Raw genomic sequence first — 16,209 nt, 5'->3', positions numbered from 1 at the left:
AAATCAATGGCCCAATCGAAATCACAGGTCAGGCAGTGAAATACAGGCTGGACACAGGTGAAGTAGGAGAATCGAAAAGATAATCCATATGCCGTGCTTAATATCGCCAACGGCATTGTGCCATAATATTCTAGCATGCGATTGCGGAACAGTGTCAGCAGCTGCAGGGTGGGAGGTTGCATAGGAGGGACATCCATATTTAAAAATGTAAAAAAGCACAAGAGCGTCCGCTGGTAATGCAAGTAAAAATGCCAATCCACGAACCAGAGTGGAGAAAATAGAATGAAAGGAAGCAGGGATGACTCCAAAGATTTTCTCAAATGAAGTCACGAGACCACTGGTAACAACTTTAAAAAAGTGCGCCAGGGTCTTTGTGGAGGATGCGTTAAAGATAGTCGGAACCATCTTGCTGAAATTGAAAGGCAAATCTGAATTGAAAAGGGTCTGCACCTCTGTACGGGTGTTCGCTATGTGAAGCACGAAAGTTTCACGGGCCGAACTCAAGGCCACCTCTCTCTGAGACAAAAGAGCTCTTATTCTTGCCATGCCGTTGAAATCTGTCCCAAGGTTGGTATTTGTGGCCAGATTGAAAACTCCCTATGTTCATGTGTGGGAGGAAATAGAACATTTCTGCAGCAAATAACCCGTTCACTTACTGTTACGATAAAAGGAATACTTTTAATTAACTCAGAACAATCTTCATTATTGAGCATCAAATAACTACCATTTTCCAACAACTTGAACGTGGGGATGATAGCAGGAACTGGCGTGCCTTGCAACACGCAAGCCATATTTGGTCGGTGTTTGTTGCATGAACCGTGTAACTGTATGTGCCTACACATTAGTGAATGATCTGGCGTCTCAGTGCATTCCTCTCCATTCAGATAAACTTCTTGATCATCTTTGAAACATCTGTATGTGTATGGAAGCGACCAGACCTCATGAAGAAAAGCACTACCTAAAGGTTCATAACGACCTATTGGTATATATTTCATACAATTTGAAAACTTATATAAAGCAAAAGGCAGCGTTATTAAACCGTGGATAAGGCACGTTGCCAAAAAACCCGCAATCCTCTGCTGATGATGTCACTGAGCATGTCATGAATGATGTAATATGTGACATCAGCAGTGGATTACGGGTAATAGTATCTCTAGTTTACTCCCCTATAGCTGTCTTTCTTTTAACATAAGTGTCTGTTTCCTTCCCTTACACTTACTGTTTTTGGTTCGCTTCTGGTTCGCGTACCGGCGAGCGAACTGGGAAGCGAACTAAGAGAAATAGAGGTTGGCACAGTTCCAAATATTGTACCAATTTTTTAATAACGGGGAGGTAGTTCTGAAAAGAACTTTTTTTTTATTGTTTTTGTTGTTTTTATATTTTTTTTATTATTTTTCGGAACATTTTTTTACTTTTTTTGAATTTTTCTGAACAGTTTTATATTTTTTTGGGTTTTTCTTGGAGGGGGCAATGAAAACGATTCATTGTAAAGGGCTCAACAGGAGCAACAAAACAAAAAAAGAAGTATTTATTATTTTGGGCGTTTCGTACAAACTTGCATATGATAGTCAATAGCTCTGTTGATCAGAGTGATGCTTTTTTCTCCGTAGGAAATGAATCCATCGCAAAATACGCAGATGTGTTTTACTTCACCAAATTTCATTTGTATATTTGGCACCATCTCCCTGCCCTCTGGTCCCGTTACTTCCGGTACAACAGATCTTCTGGCCATAATAGGGAGATTATCTAGGTCGTTCCGAAACTGTGCAGCACTGTAGTTGTTAGGATGCCACCTAGTCATATGGCGATGCATTGTGTAGTTTCCGAAACTGTATTTTTTCTCGGTTCCTCTGGACAGTCTATCTTGACATATAAGGCAAGTTACGTATCTTGCATTTACTTTTTTCTGACCTTTGGGAATTTTAAAAAATTGCCAAATGAAGTTTTCTTTCCGGTGAGACGTCCTGGGCTGCTCAGGCAAAAACTGCCTCTCTTCGTGCTCGTCGTCCTGTTCCTCTTCTTCTTCTTCTTGTTGAATTATAACTTGAGCAGGTGGTCCACTCTTCCTTGGATGTGGTGGAGGTGGTGGGGAAGCACCAGCTGAAGCTACTAAAGAAGCCATTGCTCAGTGATCACAAAGGGTCTTTCTCTCACAATGATGAAAGTCAGAGTGAGGAAAGAAGGAGGGATTTTCATCATTTGGGAAAAACAAGAGTTCTCAACCAATCAAAAGTGTTCATTTTAGATTATATGACCTAGTCTTACATCATTAGGAAACCAAAAGTGAAATGAACCAATGAAAAGTGTTATTACCAAGTCACATGACTTGCTGTGTTTACGTTAAGCGCTTTGCAGGGCCTCCCGGTTTGCTTCCAGAAACCTGCGCTTTGCGACTCGCTTCGCGTACCAGTTCGCTAACGTAGCACGTCATATGACGTATCACGCGACAACGTGAAACGTCATGCGGACGGGAGGCGTCACGATGTTGTTTTCTAACGCGGCACTTGCGGTAAAGAAACGTTTACCGGCTCGCGGTCTATTTCGCGGCATCAAGGTCAGCTAACGGGAAGCTTCCCGATTCGCGAAGCGGGAACGAAGAAAAAAAAATATTTAAAAAAAAAATTATTCATAAACATATAAAATATATTTTTGGATTTAAAGAAGAATACATTTTACAGCTACAGATATTAGCTGTTAAAAAACCAATGAAATTCACAGAAAAAACCATAGGTTATAGACCATATATAGTTAGGAATTAGCATTTACAAAACCTTGAAAATTCACAGAAAAAACCATAGGTTATAGACCATATATAGTTAGGAATTAGCATTTACAAAACCTTGAAAATTCACTGAAAAAACCATAGGTTATAGACCATATATAGTTAGGAATTAGCATTTAGAAAACCTTATTTTACTCACACAAAACCATTGAAATTCCATATATAGTTAGTTGCACTAACTATATATCGCGCACCCGCAATCCACTGCTGATGATGTCACATATTACATCATTCATGACATGGTCAGTGACATCACTGATGACATCACTGATGACATCTCGAATGACATCACTGATGACATCACTGATGACATCTCATTTGACATCAATGACCACATCACTGATGATATCATTCATGTGACAATACAATGCATCTCCTCACATTTTAATATAACCTCTGTTTCACCCAGTGTTAAAAAGAGAGTATAATTTTTGAAACCATTGACACACCAATACTAGTTACTACATACGCACTCACTGATTGCTACGTCTACACACACCTTCACTCATTCACCCATACAATCATTCATACATACAATCACTCATCTTTACAACACTATCATATGCACTCATACACCTATACAGACACTCACAGTCTGCCACTCATCCATGGAGTTACTCACACACCTAGTCAGTCCTGTAAAGAATCAATGACACTTCCATTTTCTTGTCTATACAGTTAAACATAGAGCACCTTACATTTTCAAACATATACTAACACATACTTACCTTCTTATACAATCATTGATACAAGTACAGATTGATCTGCACAGAGTCACACACCTCCCAGCTAGCCACACACACACTCAGTCTCCCATACAAATACTTGGGCAATCAATCAATAACCCATATAGTTACTCATATAGCTACTGATCAACACATGCAGCAGTTTACAGAACAACAGACATAATGATGCACAAATTAAGACAGTTTAGTCACTAACCCATGCAGTCAGTGAGACACATTTAATCACTCACTCATACAGTCAGTCATGCACCTACTAAATCCTTCGTCCAGACACTTACACATCCACTCATTCTTCAATATGTAAGACATATTTAAACTTTATAGAAACAAAAAATCACTGGATGTTGTTATCAGTGATGTCATCAGTGATGTCATTTGAGATGTCATCAGTGATGTCACTGACCATGTCATGAATGATGTAATATGTGACATCATCAGCAGTGGATTGCGGGTGCGCGATATATAGTTAGTGCAACTAACTATATATGGAATTTCAATGGTTTTGTGTGAGTAAAATAAGGTTTTCTAAATGCTAATTCCTAACTATATATGGTCTATAACCTATGGTTTTTTCAGTGAATATATATATATATATTATGTATGATATAAACTATAATATATAAAATATAATATATATCTATATGTATATCATTATTATTATTATTATTTCACTGAACAAAAAAAGGCTTACAGGGATGGTATAATTAGGTTGATGTTTTATCCACACAAAACCATAGAAATTCAGCAGTGATAGTTATAATTCTCTATTCATGGCAAAGTAAAGTTTGGGGCATGAGCCCTATCAGGACCCCTTATGTGTTTTGACTCTTATTTTTATTTTTCCCTCCCACGAGCCAAGTCACAAACAAAATGGCGGCCTCAACTTTCCTTTCAGACTGCGGCCAGCCAGTCAGGGCTTTGCTTTTCCCTCCAGATCTGCAGTTTGGGGAAAAACCATTTTGCGATTTCCACCACCCTTATTCTTGGCCCCTGCATGTCAAATCTCCCCAAACCTTTTAAGACAGCAGCTCAGCTAACTTGCGTACTAGTTTTAAAATTTTGATACTAAAGTAATTTTTTTTAACTCTTCGTTAATGGGAAAAATTAGTATTAACTAGAACTACCTGTAATGACCTCACATATTACATCACTCATGACATGATCAGTGAGATCACTTACTGGAGGTAGCAGGAAGGATAGTTGGCCTCCAAGGACGTCATTGGGGCCAACTACCTCTCCTTTTACCTCCAGTAAGTCCCACACAGCAGGATTGCTGAGAGGTTGTGGAGGCCACGCCCCCTTTCTACACCACTCTGCAAACACACCTCCTGCCACACCATTAGTTTGAGGATGAAGTCCCCTTGGCTCTGGTGGTTTCGTTTGGGGCTAACTACACCTCTTCTTACCTTCAGTAAGACCCACACAAAGCGATTGCGGAGAGGTCTTCGGAGGCCACGGTCCCCTTTCTCCATCACTCTGCAAATGCGTCTACTGGCACACTGCTGGTTAGGGTACAAAGTCATCTTTGATGCTGAGGGTTCTTGGGGGGCCCAGAAGCCCTCCTGCTACGTCCAGTAACTACAACAGAGCAGGATTCCTGAGAGCTGGTCAGAGGCCCGCCCCTTTCTCCACCACTCTGCAAACACGACTAATAGTTAAAAACCATAGAAATTTACTTGGAAAAACAAAGGTTACAGGGATGTTATAGTTAATAAATAGAATTTAAAAAAAAAAAAATATATATATATATATATATATATATATATATATATATATAATCAAAGGTGCTGCTCAAGCATCTCCTGCCCGCTCCAGACCGAAAGCTGTATCGTTGGGAGGACTTCTTGGGCCAAGTCCTATTAATTAGATAAAGGATTACGATACTTGTGGGATTGTTAAAAGTTCTTTATTCCGCCGCCGCCAAACGCGTTTCGACTGCCAAGCAGTCTTGCTCACTGGATATATATATAGTTGCTCCCAGGAATACACCAGCCTGCTGCACTCGCGAGCGGGTGCTCTTCCAGGTGGGGGTGTACCCACCCAATAGATTCTCGCTGCACAATCCAATCACAATCCTGTGAAATTAGAAACGGCACTCGCAGGGGGGTATAAAGCCAACAATTCTTTATTTGGCTACCAGCACAGACTGTGCTGGTAGCCAAATAAAGAATTGTTGGCTTTATACCCCCCTGCGAGTGCCGTTTCTAATTTCACAGGATTGTGATTGGATTGTGCAGCGAGAATATATATATATATATATACTGAATTGGTTAAACGTTTTATTCCTTAGCCAATGTAATGTACGGCTCCTGGAGATCTGATAAATCAATTGTTTGATGGTTACTAAATGAGCACACCACAGCTTATTCAAGAACGAAGACTTGTAAAGCAAAGAACAGTCTCATATTTTATAGATTTTTAGTGAACAGTATTTTGGAATGTTAGATGAAAGAAAAAGGTTATCATAAAATATAAAGAAAGCACTGCTCTGCTAACCGTTAACAAATACTGAGTTCATGGATTTTGAGATTTCCTTAAATTCTAGCTACTGTAATAACTCTGCATTGTTCATCATGATCTTTGTGGAGTTTCTTTTTGCATGTATGTGATCCCAGAACATACAGTTTATTTTCAAATAGAAAGTAATGTTAACAAGTAAATGTGCTTGAAGGAGGCAACAGTTACTCTTCTACCTTTAAAGAAATTATCCAGTTAAAGAAAACCCAAGACGGTTAACTGGGATCATGATGGAGGACTAGTCTTTAAATTAACTTTTTCTCTATCGTGGGATTCTCTCTAATATTCATAATCGTAGAATGCAATATTAAGCCTAACTCAGCAACTGAAACTTAGAACCAAGGGAATAGAAGGAATCCTTCTGCAAATAGGTGGCACAGAGCTTGAAGTGTACTTACACTTCTGGCACATGTTACAGTGACTAGAATGGCAACTTTGCTAGCCATTTTGCGGGGTGACATGGGTTCAGTTGCTTAGCTAGTAACAGTTTAAGTTGCATTTGTGAGAGGGTGAAGTCAGAGCTTGCTGGCATGTCATACGTTGCTTGCTTCCTCATATGACATTGTTTCTAGAGCTGTATCCTGAACAGTGAGTGTGCAGATGAGTGTTAAACTTACTTTCCTATATTAAAGCCACTTCACTAACCCAATGTTTCATTGTCCTCACTGTGCTGCTCTCGAATCCTAAACATATTGTATATTTGATTGATTATTTAAAGTTATGTTAGATATTAAGTGTCTCACATTGTGTTCTTTTAGTATTGCAGCCTTGAAGCAAAGTTATGTCAAATAGAAAGTAAGTATTTGGTCCTTCTGCAAGAAGTGAACACTCCTGTGTGCTCCGAGAGGCCGAGCCCTTCTCATGATGTAATTTCCCAATTATTGGAAGATGCTTTAAAAGTGGAAACAACAGAGCAATCCTATTTTAAACCTCACACAGTCAGGTATAAAATGTGTAAATGCAAAGCATGTCAAGTGTATATTTCTTTTCCCATTATGTTTATTTCTTGAAGTTGTAGATTCTGTGGATTTAAACGAAAAATACCTCCCGAGGTAGATATTCATTCTATTTGCAAGTGGGGGATTTGCCTTATGATGTAAAAGCCAGTGTGCATCCCTTTTCTGCAGCTCAGAGCATAGTAACATTCTCAAATGCAAATTAGTTCATTTCCAGATATTATGGCAGTCAAGAAAGTTAAGTTATGAATTTATATTATTTGAATGTATTTATTTTTCTTCAAATGGTGGTGTTCTGCTATCCAGTAACATAGAAATTTTCACTGTATACTGTAGAAACTGCAAGTGTGGATGGTGCTATGGATTATGGAGCTCCAGCATTACTTACGGGATCCTTGCACATTAGAGTGTGAATTCAAAAGCACATTAGCTTGAGAAGTCAAAGTTCCTGTGAGCATGTGTATTTAGCTTCTCACTTGTACTCGCTAAGGTTAAATTAAAGAGACACCCGGGATGCGTGAATGTGACAACATTTACAAACTCACCTCACCTGAAAGATGTCTGGTTGATACTTTCAAGTTTACTGCGTGTGATCATGAGCTGAGCACTCTGCTGTAATATAATGTTGGGTTCAGATTATTATACTTGGTTTAGAGATTTTCTACTTTCCTACTAACATGTTATGCCCAGTACCTGGACTGGCCAAAGGAGTAATACATGCCTTGGGGCAACCAGGTAGCTTTATATTCATGCGTCATTATCCTCTCTAAAATAAGGGCAGAGTTAGAGCGGAGTCAATCGGATGTCAGCATTACTCCTGAAAGGGTAACAGGTCTACCAAATAGCCAGTTACATACCAAGGTCACCAGTAAAAGGCAGCCAGGATGAGTAAGGTCAACCACATGACATTTATCAGTGAGAGGCTGGCAGGGTTGGTCCAGGTTCAGTAACATGTCAAGTCAGTCACAAAAAGATTAATAGTAAAATGTACAGTTAGTCTTTTGACAGGATCATCTCTGAAAAGGCAGCTGGTTTGGGGCAGAATCATTCCTATGTGAGTGTGCATCTGGAAGGTTAATAGAGTTAAGGAAAGTCAGTAATGTCCAAAGCAGCCGCATGACATCTGACTCTACCTCAGCACTGTTCATTACATGATGGAATTAAGTATGGAGTAAGTTTGGCAAATTAAAAATGTTTGAACATGTAATAAAATATACATATTTTACTCCTACGTGAAGAAAACAAAGTTTAGCAAAAACATTGTAGGGCAAGTAACTTTATTAAATGTCATGGCCTGTGAGTCCAGTGGCAAGTCTTGTTGCTCTCTGTAAGTATTGGCATAATATATAGTGTAATTTTCCGTTATTAGGAACACAACTGGTTTGCAGTGATCCAGGTGCTGCAGGCTGTTGAGCTGTGAGGAATATTTACGTTAATGCAGATAAGTGCCACTAATTAATGTCAAAGTGTGGTCTCTATTCCTGCTTATCCTATGCTGCAGCTGTCCAACAAATACAATGTTATTTGTGTGCAGCCCAGATCCACCATGCAACAAAAGTTACCCATGGGCAGATTATTTTGGTCTGTGTTGAATCAAAGTTTAAAACACAACTGCTAGTGGTCCCGCTGACACATCAAGTCAATGTCTGCAAGTAGGAGCTCGGTCAGTTTGCAGGTGAATGGGATTTTGGAGTTTGATCTGTTTGCTGAGATTAGTTATGTTGCTGAAGACCTATTGAAAGAGTGGATGTAGAACTATTAGAGCTGTCCACTGATTGAGGCTTTCAGGGTAATGGGTTAGTTGAGTGTATTTATTTCAGTGCCTTGCAAGGGAAAGGCATAGGGCACCAGCCTCATGCACAGAGTGGTTGAATCCTTGGGGTTGACTAATAGTTTGCCTGTCCTCTAGTGGGAGTTCTTTACAGTGTGTTGTGTTGCAATGTTATACCCCTAATGTAGGTGTTTTTAATTTGTTGGCCTTTTGTACTCTAGTTTAAAATAAACTTGTATTTGTTTTATCACACAGTGAATATGACATTTACGGATTTCAGACTGTGCCAGAGGATGATGAGGAAGAGCGGTTATTTGCAAAGGTGCGCGCCTTGGATTTAAAAAATCTCTCTCTTATTGAAAATCAGGACACCTCAACTGGGGTGAAATGGGAGAACTATTTTGCAAACATTGTGAACAAAGAAATGGTGCGTTCTCCAGAACTGAAAAATCTTATTCGTTATGGAATTCCACATGCACATCGCTCCAAAATGTGGGCTTGGTGCGTCAACTCGCACATTAAAAAGATGAAAGACATCACACCCCCTGGCTATTTCCAGGCTCTGCTGAAGAATGCCTTGGAGAAACAAAATCCTGCGTCAAAGCAAATTGAACTGGATCTCATGCGAACGTTACCCAATAACAAGCATTACTCTTCCCCCACTTCTGAAGGAATTCAAAAGCTGCGGAATGTTTTGCTGGCATTTTCATGGCGCAACCCTGATATAGGATATTGCCAAGGGCTGAACAGGTATACAATCTGTTTTCAAAAACAGACATTTACATATATAATTTGATATACTCACGATGTAGACAATAATTGGTTTTACAATTCCAGATTACATCATTGTATATCTTGTCCAACTTTATCAAATATGGATTGCTTCTCCAGTAATAAGTTAAAACAGGTTTTAAATATGAGTGGGGATTCAATAACTGTTTGCTGGGAAGAAAGGTGAAGAAGTTACTTGGAACTTGTTTTATGAGAAGGGCAACAATGAATTATGTGCTGTAGTGTTGTACGTAACTCGTACATTCATAGTCTATTTCCGCCTTGTACAGTTATTCATTGAAAGATCTTCAGTTACTATTTTCCTGCCCTTGTATGCATTCAAGGGACATGCTAATATATAGATATTTTATCGGGAGCTGTAAAATGGTTGCTCCATGACAGGTGTATGTCCTGTATAATGCAGTTTTTTAAATTTTTCTGGGCTTCTTATTACCTTTAGTTGAAACATGCGAGTAATTTATGACGCATGTCACTTGTCATCGGTCACTCACTGAACTTGATGTTCTTTGTCTTGCAGACAGGGCAATTGCTTTTGGAAGCCACTTTAACAGCCAGTCATGATTTCACTAAACTAGAGAGTGCCCAAAAATACTACCAGGTTGGAGGAAAAAGCCTGAGGCATAAAAACCACTGGGAGAGATCCACTTGGTTCTGCTCTCAGAGACATGATCTAGTGAGGTGTGGTGTGTGCACCTACCTACACTAAGTGTTATCTACTAAACCTCTCTAGGAGTTGTAGTCAGGGTGTGCTAGGCCCTTTGCTCTACAACAACTAAGTTCAGTAGAACTTAAGTATTTAAGACTTGATTTATATGTACCTCTAGGTACCTTAATGTGATCTTTCAAATGATATCTCAAGATATTATGGTAAAACAATCAGCAAGCTCTTATCCCAACCGCTGCACACCAATGTGAGAAGTGGGCCTGGTATATGATGTTCACTATTCTAGTGAGCACCTTGCACCAGTCCAAACAACCCTTATGGTGATGGTTGTAAAGTCAACCTTATAGACCAGCTATCCTAGTGGTAGCATGGACAAAGCAGTCTTAGGCTAACACTTCAGAGAGCATGTGAAGCCAATTGTTTTACCAATAATAACCCCTTGAATAACAGATGAAAGGACACCACACAAGGTATATATGAAATATATATGTATTTATTACTAACACAACCCTTCTGCACTCTTTGAGGTCAGAGTTCGAGATACAACACAAGTTACTCAATTCAATTCAATTCATGAAGCTTTATTCGGTACATGTAATGACCATAAAAGCACAACAAAAAAAATTCAGCAGTTCATAGAAAAGTTGTACAGTTAGTATTAATGGTCAAAAAAATTCATTAAAACACATACTTCTCCCGATTCATAAAATAATTTTACAATTAACAGTCAGAAATTCATTAAAAACACATACTTTTCCTGGAGTTGATGCACCGGTTTAAAACATTGCAGTATAAAAACAGACGTCTGCAGATTGCAGGTTAAAAATTAAGGTCATAGCATGTTTAACTGTACGTACACCATATTTAACAAACATAGGTTTCAAAAAGGTAATACGAAAGTTCGTGTACAGTTTACAAAACAGCAGAAAGTGCAAAGTGCTCTGAATAGACACGCCATCACACATACATGGCCCAGTCGTTTTTTTTTTAATGTTTGGATGGGCCACTAAATAATGTGAAGAAAGTTGCAGTGTACAAAGCATATGTGCTATAGAAAAAGTGGTGAGATAAAATTGACTAGCATGGTGCCTAATAAACCTTTATTCAGACGGTCACCATGGTGCCAACATTAAAAGCAGAGTGTGATGTGAGCATATGTTACCATTCATAGGTGAATCAATCGGTCTACATGTTTCAGCCTAAAAAGGCTTTCTTCAGGACCTAATACGACACTACTGCAACTGTGGTAGAAAAAATATCTGAATATCTAGATATAAGGGTACATACCATGCCAAGGACAGTGACCTACCAGCCTTGTGTGGATAAATAGGTAGGAGATGAAGTCATGGTATATTGAAACCAACTGCTCCCGCAATTTTGCTAGGAGATGGCCTCACCTCGCCTGGCGCTCGCTCAGGACAATGAGGGCCCCGCTCTGTCCGTCGGTACCTCGAATCCCTTCTTCCCTTCGACTCAGAAGGGATTCGAGGTACCGACGGACATAGCGGGGCCTCATATACCATGACTTCATCTCCTACCTATTTATCCACACAAGGCTGGTAGGTCACTGTCCTTGGCATGGTATGTACCCTTATATCTAGATATTCAGATATTTTTTCTACCACAGTTGCAGTAGTGTCGTATTAGGTCCTGAAGAAAGCCTTTTTAGGCTGAAACATGCTGACCGATTGATTCACCTATGAATGGTAATATATGCTCACATCCATTCACACTCTGCTTTTAATGTTGGCACCATGGTGACCGTCTGAATAAAGGTTTATTAGGCACCATGCCAGTCAATTTTATCTCCCCACTTTTTCTATAGCACATATGCTTTGTACACTGCAACTTTCTTCACTTCCCATAGCCCTCTATACAAGGCTACCCAGATTCCCATCACTGGTGTACCATACTCTAGCTGTTGTACTCACATTCCTCTCAAGGTGAGACACCTAGTGGATACCAGGCTGATGTTTCTAAATCCCAGATGATGAAATTCCGCCAATGGGTGGGCTGATGGGTTTACTTTTTCTTTGCTCTCTCACCCTTACAGTCTACACTTTCATCTTTTGAATATACGTTAGACATTTGAGGCCACTAAATGAATGTAAATGTAGTATACTTGTAAAGCGCACAGCTGCCCCAGCAACGGGGCGTCCCGGCGCTGTATAACTCTGGGGAACCCGTCCTGGCTTTCCCTGTGGGATGGTCCCTTGCTGGGAGTCCCCAAGGTGGAGCCAGGCATCCCCGGAATTGGTGGGGCCGTTGTGGAGATTAGGCAAGCTAATGCCCAGAGTTGCCGAGTGGAACCCCTGATTAGAGTAAGCACCGAAGCGAGAATTATCGAGTCCGCTGACCAAGGTCCACGACCCTGCCGCGTCGGGAATTGAACCCTGGTCCCAGGCTGACTTCTGCTCTCAGGCCTGCCGCCTCTAACCAGTGAGCCACACCACTCCACTACAGACCTTAGCACCCCTTGTATGTGTTTCCATTAGTTCAATAGGGGTAGGGTGTTGTCAGGTCTTTAATCTTACATTCCCCTTAGACCCTTTCCACTTTTGTTTGTTTCCCACTAATTAATGTGCCATACCAAATCTAAGTCTGGTTAGCACAAATATATGTGAATGCCTAGTCACCATGGTTAAATAAAAAGGGAAACCTTCCCCAGAACTATATCGATTATAAAACATTACAGTGGACATTAATCCAGTGGCAAATGCCTGCTTCCTTTCCGCATATAACAAAAATATACTTTTCATTTCAGCTTTAGGTATCCTCGATGCTGCACCGGGGTCAAGTAAAATGTTCAAGTTAAATATGTCTGAGAAGCAGGCAACAACATATTGACCAGCTGTTCCGCGCCACCGACTGGGGCGCCTCGCGTTGGGGGTAGGTTCTTCTCCTTGGCTGTTCGTGCATCAGGTACCTTACTTTTCCGAACAGCCCCACGGGAACAGACTGCGGGGCCCTTTAGGGTTACTCCTAGGGTCTCCCCTCTAGAGCAGGACCGATTGGCCTGCTCCCTGATTGACCCAGTGAGGTTGTATCTTTCTCCTTCAATTTTAATGTTTACCTTACTCTCACTGTGTAGTACCTAACACCCGAGGTCCTGAAGAATTGCCAGACAGGCAAGAAACAGGTCGACCTTTTTAGAGGGTTGAGTTAGCCCACTGTAGACTAAGCAGTTCCTTTCTCCCCTCCCACCATTTTAACTAAGGGAGTCAGCCACGTGAATAAAGTCCCTTGTGGATTGACTCACCTCCTTTTAATTTCACTACTCCCTCACGACTACACTTTCACCAGACCCCTCACACGCACTCAAACCATTGGCTGGAACAAAAGATCTCCAACAAAGAGCGCCTACGGCGCCCGTCAGACATTGCAGCGCCAGTCTGACGAGGAGCAGGAGACCAATGATGAAGCATGACACCTAGGTTCCTGGGTGTGTGAGGTCTCCTAGTTCCAATAAGGGAACACCCTGTTCCCTGCTTGCGTTCTGTCTCCATATCTTTACACTTACTTCATTATCCATCCCCGGGGAACTTAGTATTCTTTTGCTTAACAACATATTTAACCCAGGGTATCTCAAGATATTTATCCAATAATAAGCAATCCTCGATAATGGATCTGTTAAAAGACTTCTCATCCTTGAGCCAAATAGACCGCCAGATCATCAGTGGCCTAAGGGATAACAGATCAATTAAATAATTGGTGGCTAATTCTCGATGGATCAAATCGGTTGGAGCGGAGGTTGGCAAAAACAGGAGCTTTTTTAGGAATGAATTTTCCTCCAGCTGCAGATTATAGGCGCAACTATGGCCCCATACTCCTGCCCCATACAATGCTACGGTGACGCATCTAGCCTGATAAATCTTGAGCATATCCCTGGTACGGCGATCCCCAACCTTCGCAGCAAATCTATAGATACCATGGGCATTCTTTGCCATTTTATTCCGAATAATATTAAATTCGTTAGTCCATTTCCTGTCTTTAGAGAAGGTAATACCTAGGTAACAAAATTTGTCAACCTTCTGCACCTTTTCACTGTCAAAAAAAGCATTTAAAAGTTTGCTTTTGGCCCCACAGGTCATTGTGTATGTTTTCCCTTTATTAATTACTAATTTTCTATCTTTGATAAAGGAAGAGAAACTGTCCATTAATCGCTGTAATCCCACAGGGGTTCTGGAGAGTAAAACAGCGTCATCGGCGTATAATAGCACCGGCACCGGGGCACCTTTAATCTGGGGGGCGTCTGCATTAACTTTTTTTAAAATAGCATCAATTCCATTAATAACTAATATAAAAAGGAGGGGGGCCAGAACACAGCCCTGCCTAATTCCTCTTTTAACACTGAATTTCGGGGTGCATTCTCCTCTGGTTCCAAAGCGCACACTAGTTTGCAATTTCTCGTACAGCCTTGCGAGAAAGAAAATTATGCCATCGGGTGCTCCTAACTTCAACAAGGTTGGCCATAAAATGGAATGGTCTACCAGATCGAATGCACTACTTAGGTCTGCAAAACAGAGGTACAGGGAGCCAGGTTTTGCTTCAGTATATTTCCTGATCAGTAAATCAAGATTGATGCACTGGTCGAGTGTACACCGGCCCTTCCTAAATCCGTACTGGCTGTCAGCCAGAATGCCATCCTGCTCAACACATTCCTCTAATCTAACAAGCATGACTCGGCTCATAATCTTGACTGAGGAGTCAAGAAGAGAAATGGGGCGATAATTTTTTGCATCAGACCTACTTCCCTTTTTGTAAATTGGCACTATAATCGATTCTCCCCAGGTTGCAGGGGCCTCATGACGCACGGCTGCATTAAAAAACGGCGGCCAAAAGAGGTCCCCAAACCTCTGGTGCAGCTTTATATACATCTATAGGCACCCCATCCGGGCCCTGGGCTTTCCCTCCCTTACTAGCACGTATGCCCCGTTCAACCTCACTAACTGAAATATCCAGCGGCAAGACAGCCCACCTATTTGGTTCACTATCTACAGTTCTATTTGAGTCAAAAATATTAGAGAAGTGGGCAATCCATCCATCACTCGAGACATTAGAGGTTAGCTCAGGTGTCTTTTCGTCCTTAAGGAATGAAGAGTTAACCGTGGCCCAAAACAAGGTACTATTTGATTGCTCTGCTGCTTGATTGAGGGAATCCCAGGCCTGTTCTTGCAGCTCGCTCTTCCTCTGTTTGAGCACACATTTATATGCCAGTCTCAGTTTAATAATTAGATTATTGTCCCTGGGCTTTTTTTACTAGTGCCAGCTTAAGATCAGTTAATGCAGCGGTACAGTGATGATCGAACCAACCCGGTCCGTTCCTACACTGCCCGCTGCTACGTCCAGTAAACTTGGCATCAATAGCTTTGTTAAGTTTCGTTAAAAGAAGATAAAACCTTCTCCTGATCAGATCTATTTTCCAAAAAAAAAACAATGTCCATCAGGCTCTCCTTAACAATGGAACTGATTAATTCATGGGCCCTCTCTCCTACCCATCTTAACCTTACACCATTGGTCCTGTGTGGTTCTACATTAGTGATTGTAGTACCTACTGTAACTAAGCTACCTGCCCAAAAAGTGGTGTCCAAGATGATGCAATTATGGTCACTTAATGGTGTTACATCAATTCTAGGGGGAGCACAGCAAGAGATAATATTAGAAGAAACAATCAGATGGTCATTACAGAGCTAGTATGCCAATTTTTAAAGGTAGGGATGGGTAGACCATTTACATCTTTGCTATACTCCAAAATGTCCAGGTCATAACAGCCCATGAGCTTATGCAATGCTTCTCCATAGCTGTTGTGCCCGAAGTGCAAGACATCCCATCCAGCATTATTAGTAACCCCACAAGCCTTTAGTGATGACAGTTCGCATAAAGTGATATTAAAATCCCCCACCCATATAAAATCAAATACAACATTCACTTCCCGACATAAATTTTCAATGGCACCAGCTATGTCTATTACTACTTTAGCC

General features: G+C 40.8%; 1 protein-coding gene across 2 annotated transcripts in view; it reads left to right on the top strand.

Moving 5' to 3' along the window:
* The window catches only part of TBC1D2B (TBC1 domain family member 2B), a 285,950-nt gene that overhangs the window by 157,277 nt on the left and 112,464 nt on the right, over window positions 1-16,209 (top strand). For both annotated transcript variants that reach the window (XM_078685205.1, XM_078685204.1), the window contains 2 exons: window positions 6,804-6,988; window positions 9,028-9,522. In XM_078685205.1, coding sequence (XP_078541331.1) covers window positions 6,804-6,988; window positions 9,028-9,522 — 680 coding nt within the window. The remainder of the gene's footprint in view (window positions 1-6,803; window positions 6,989-9,027; window positions 9,523-16,209) is intronic.

The sequence above is a fragment of the Lissotriton helveticus genome, chromosome 3_2 (genome assembly GCF_964261635.1).
Source record: "Lissotriton helveticus chromosome 3_2, aLisHel1.1, whole genome shotgun sequence".
Taxonomy (NCBI): domain Eukaryota; kingdom Metazoa; phylum Chordata; class Amphibia; order Caudata; family Salamandridae; genus Lissotriton; species Lissotriton helveticus.
The sequence above is the reverse complement of the archived record's forward strand: the minus strand, read 5'-3'. Positions and strand labels throughout refer to the sequence as shown.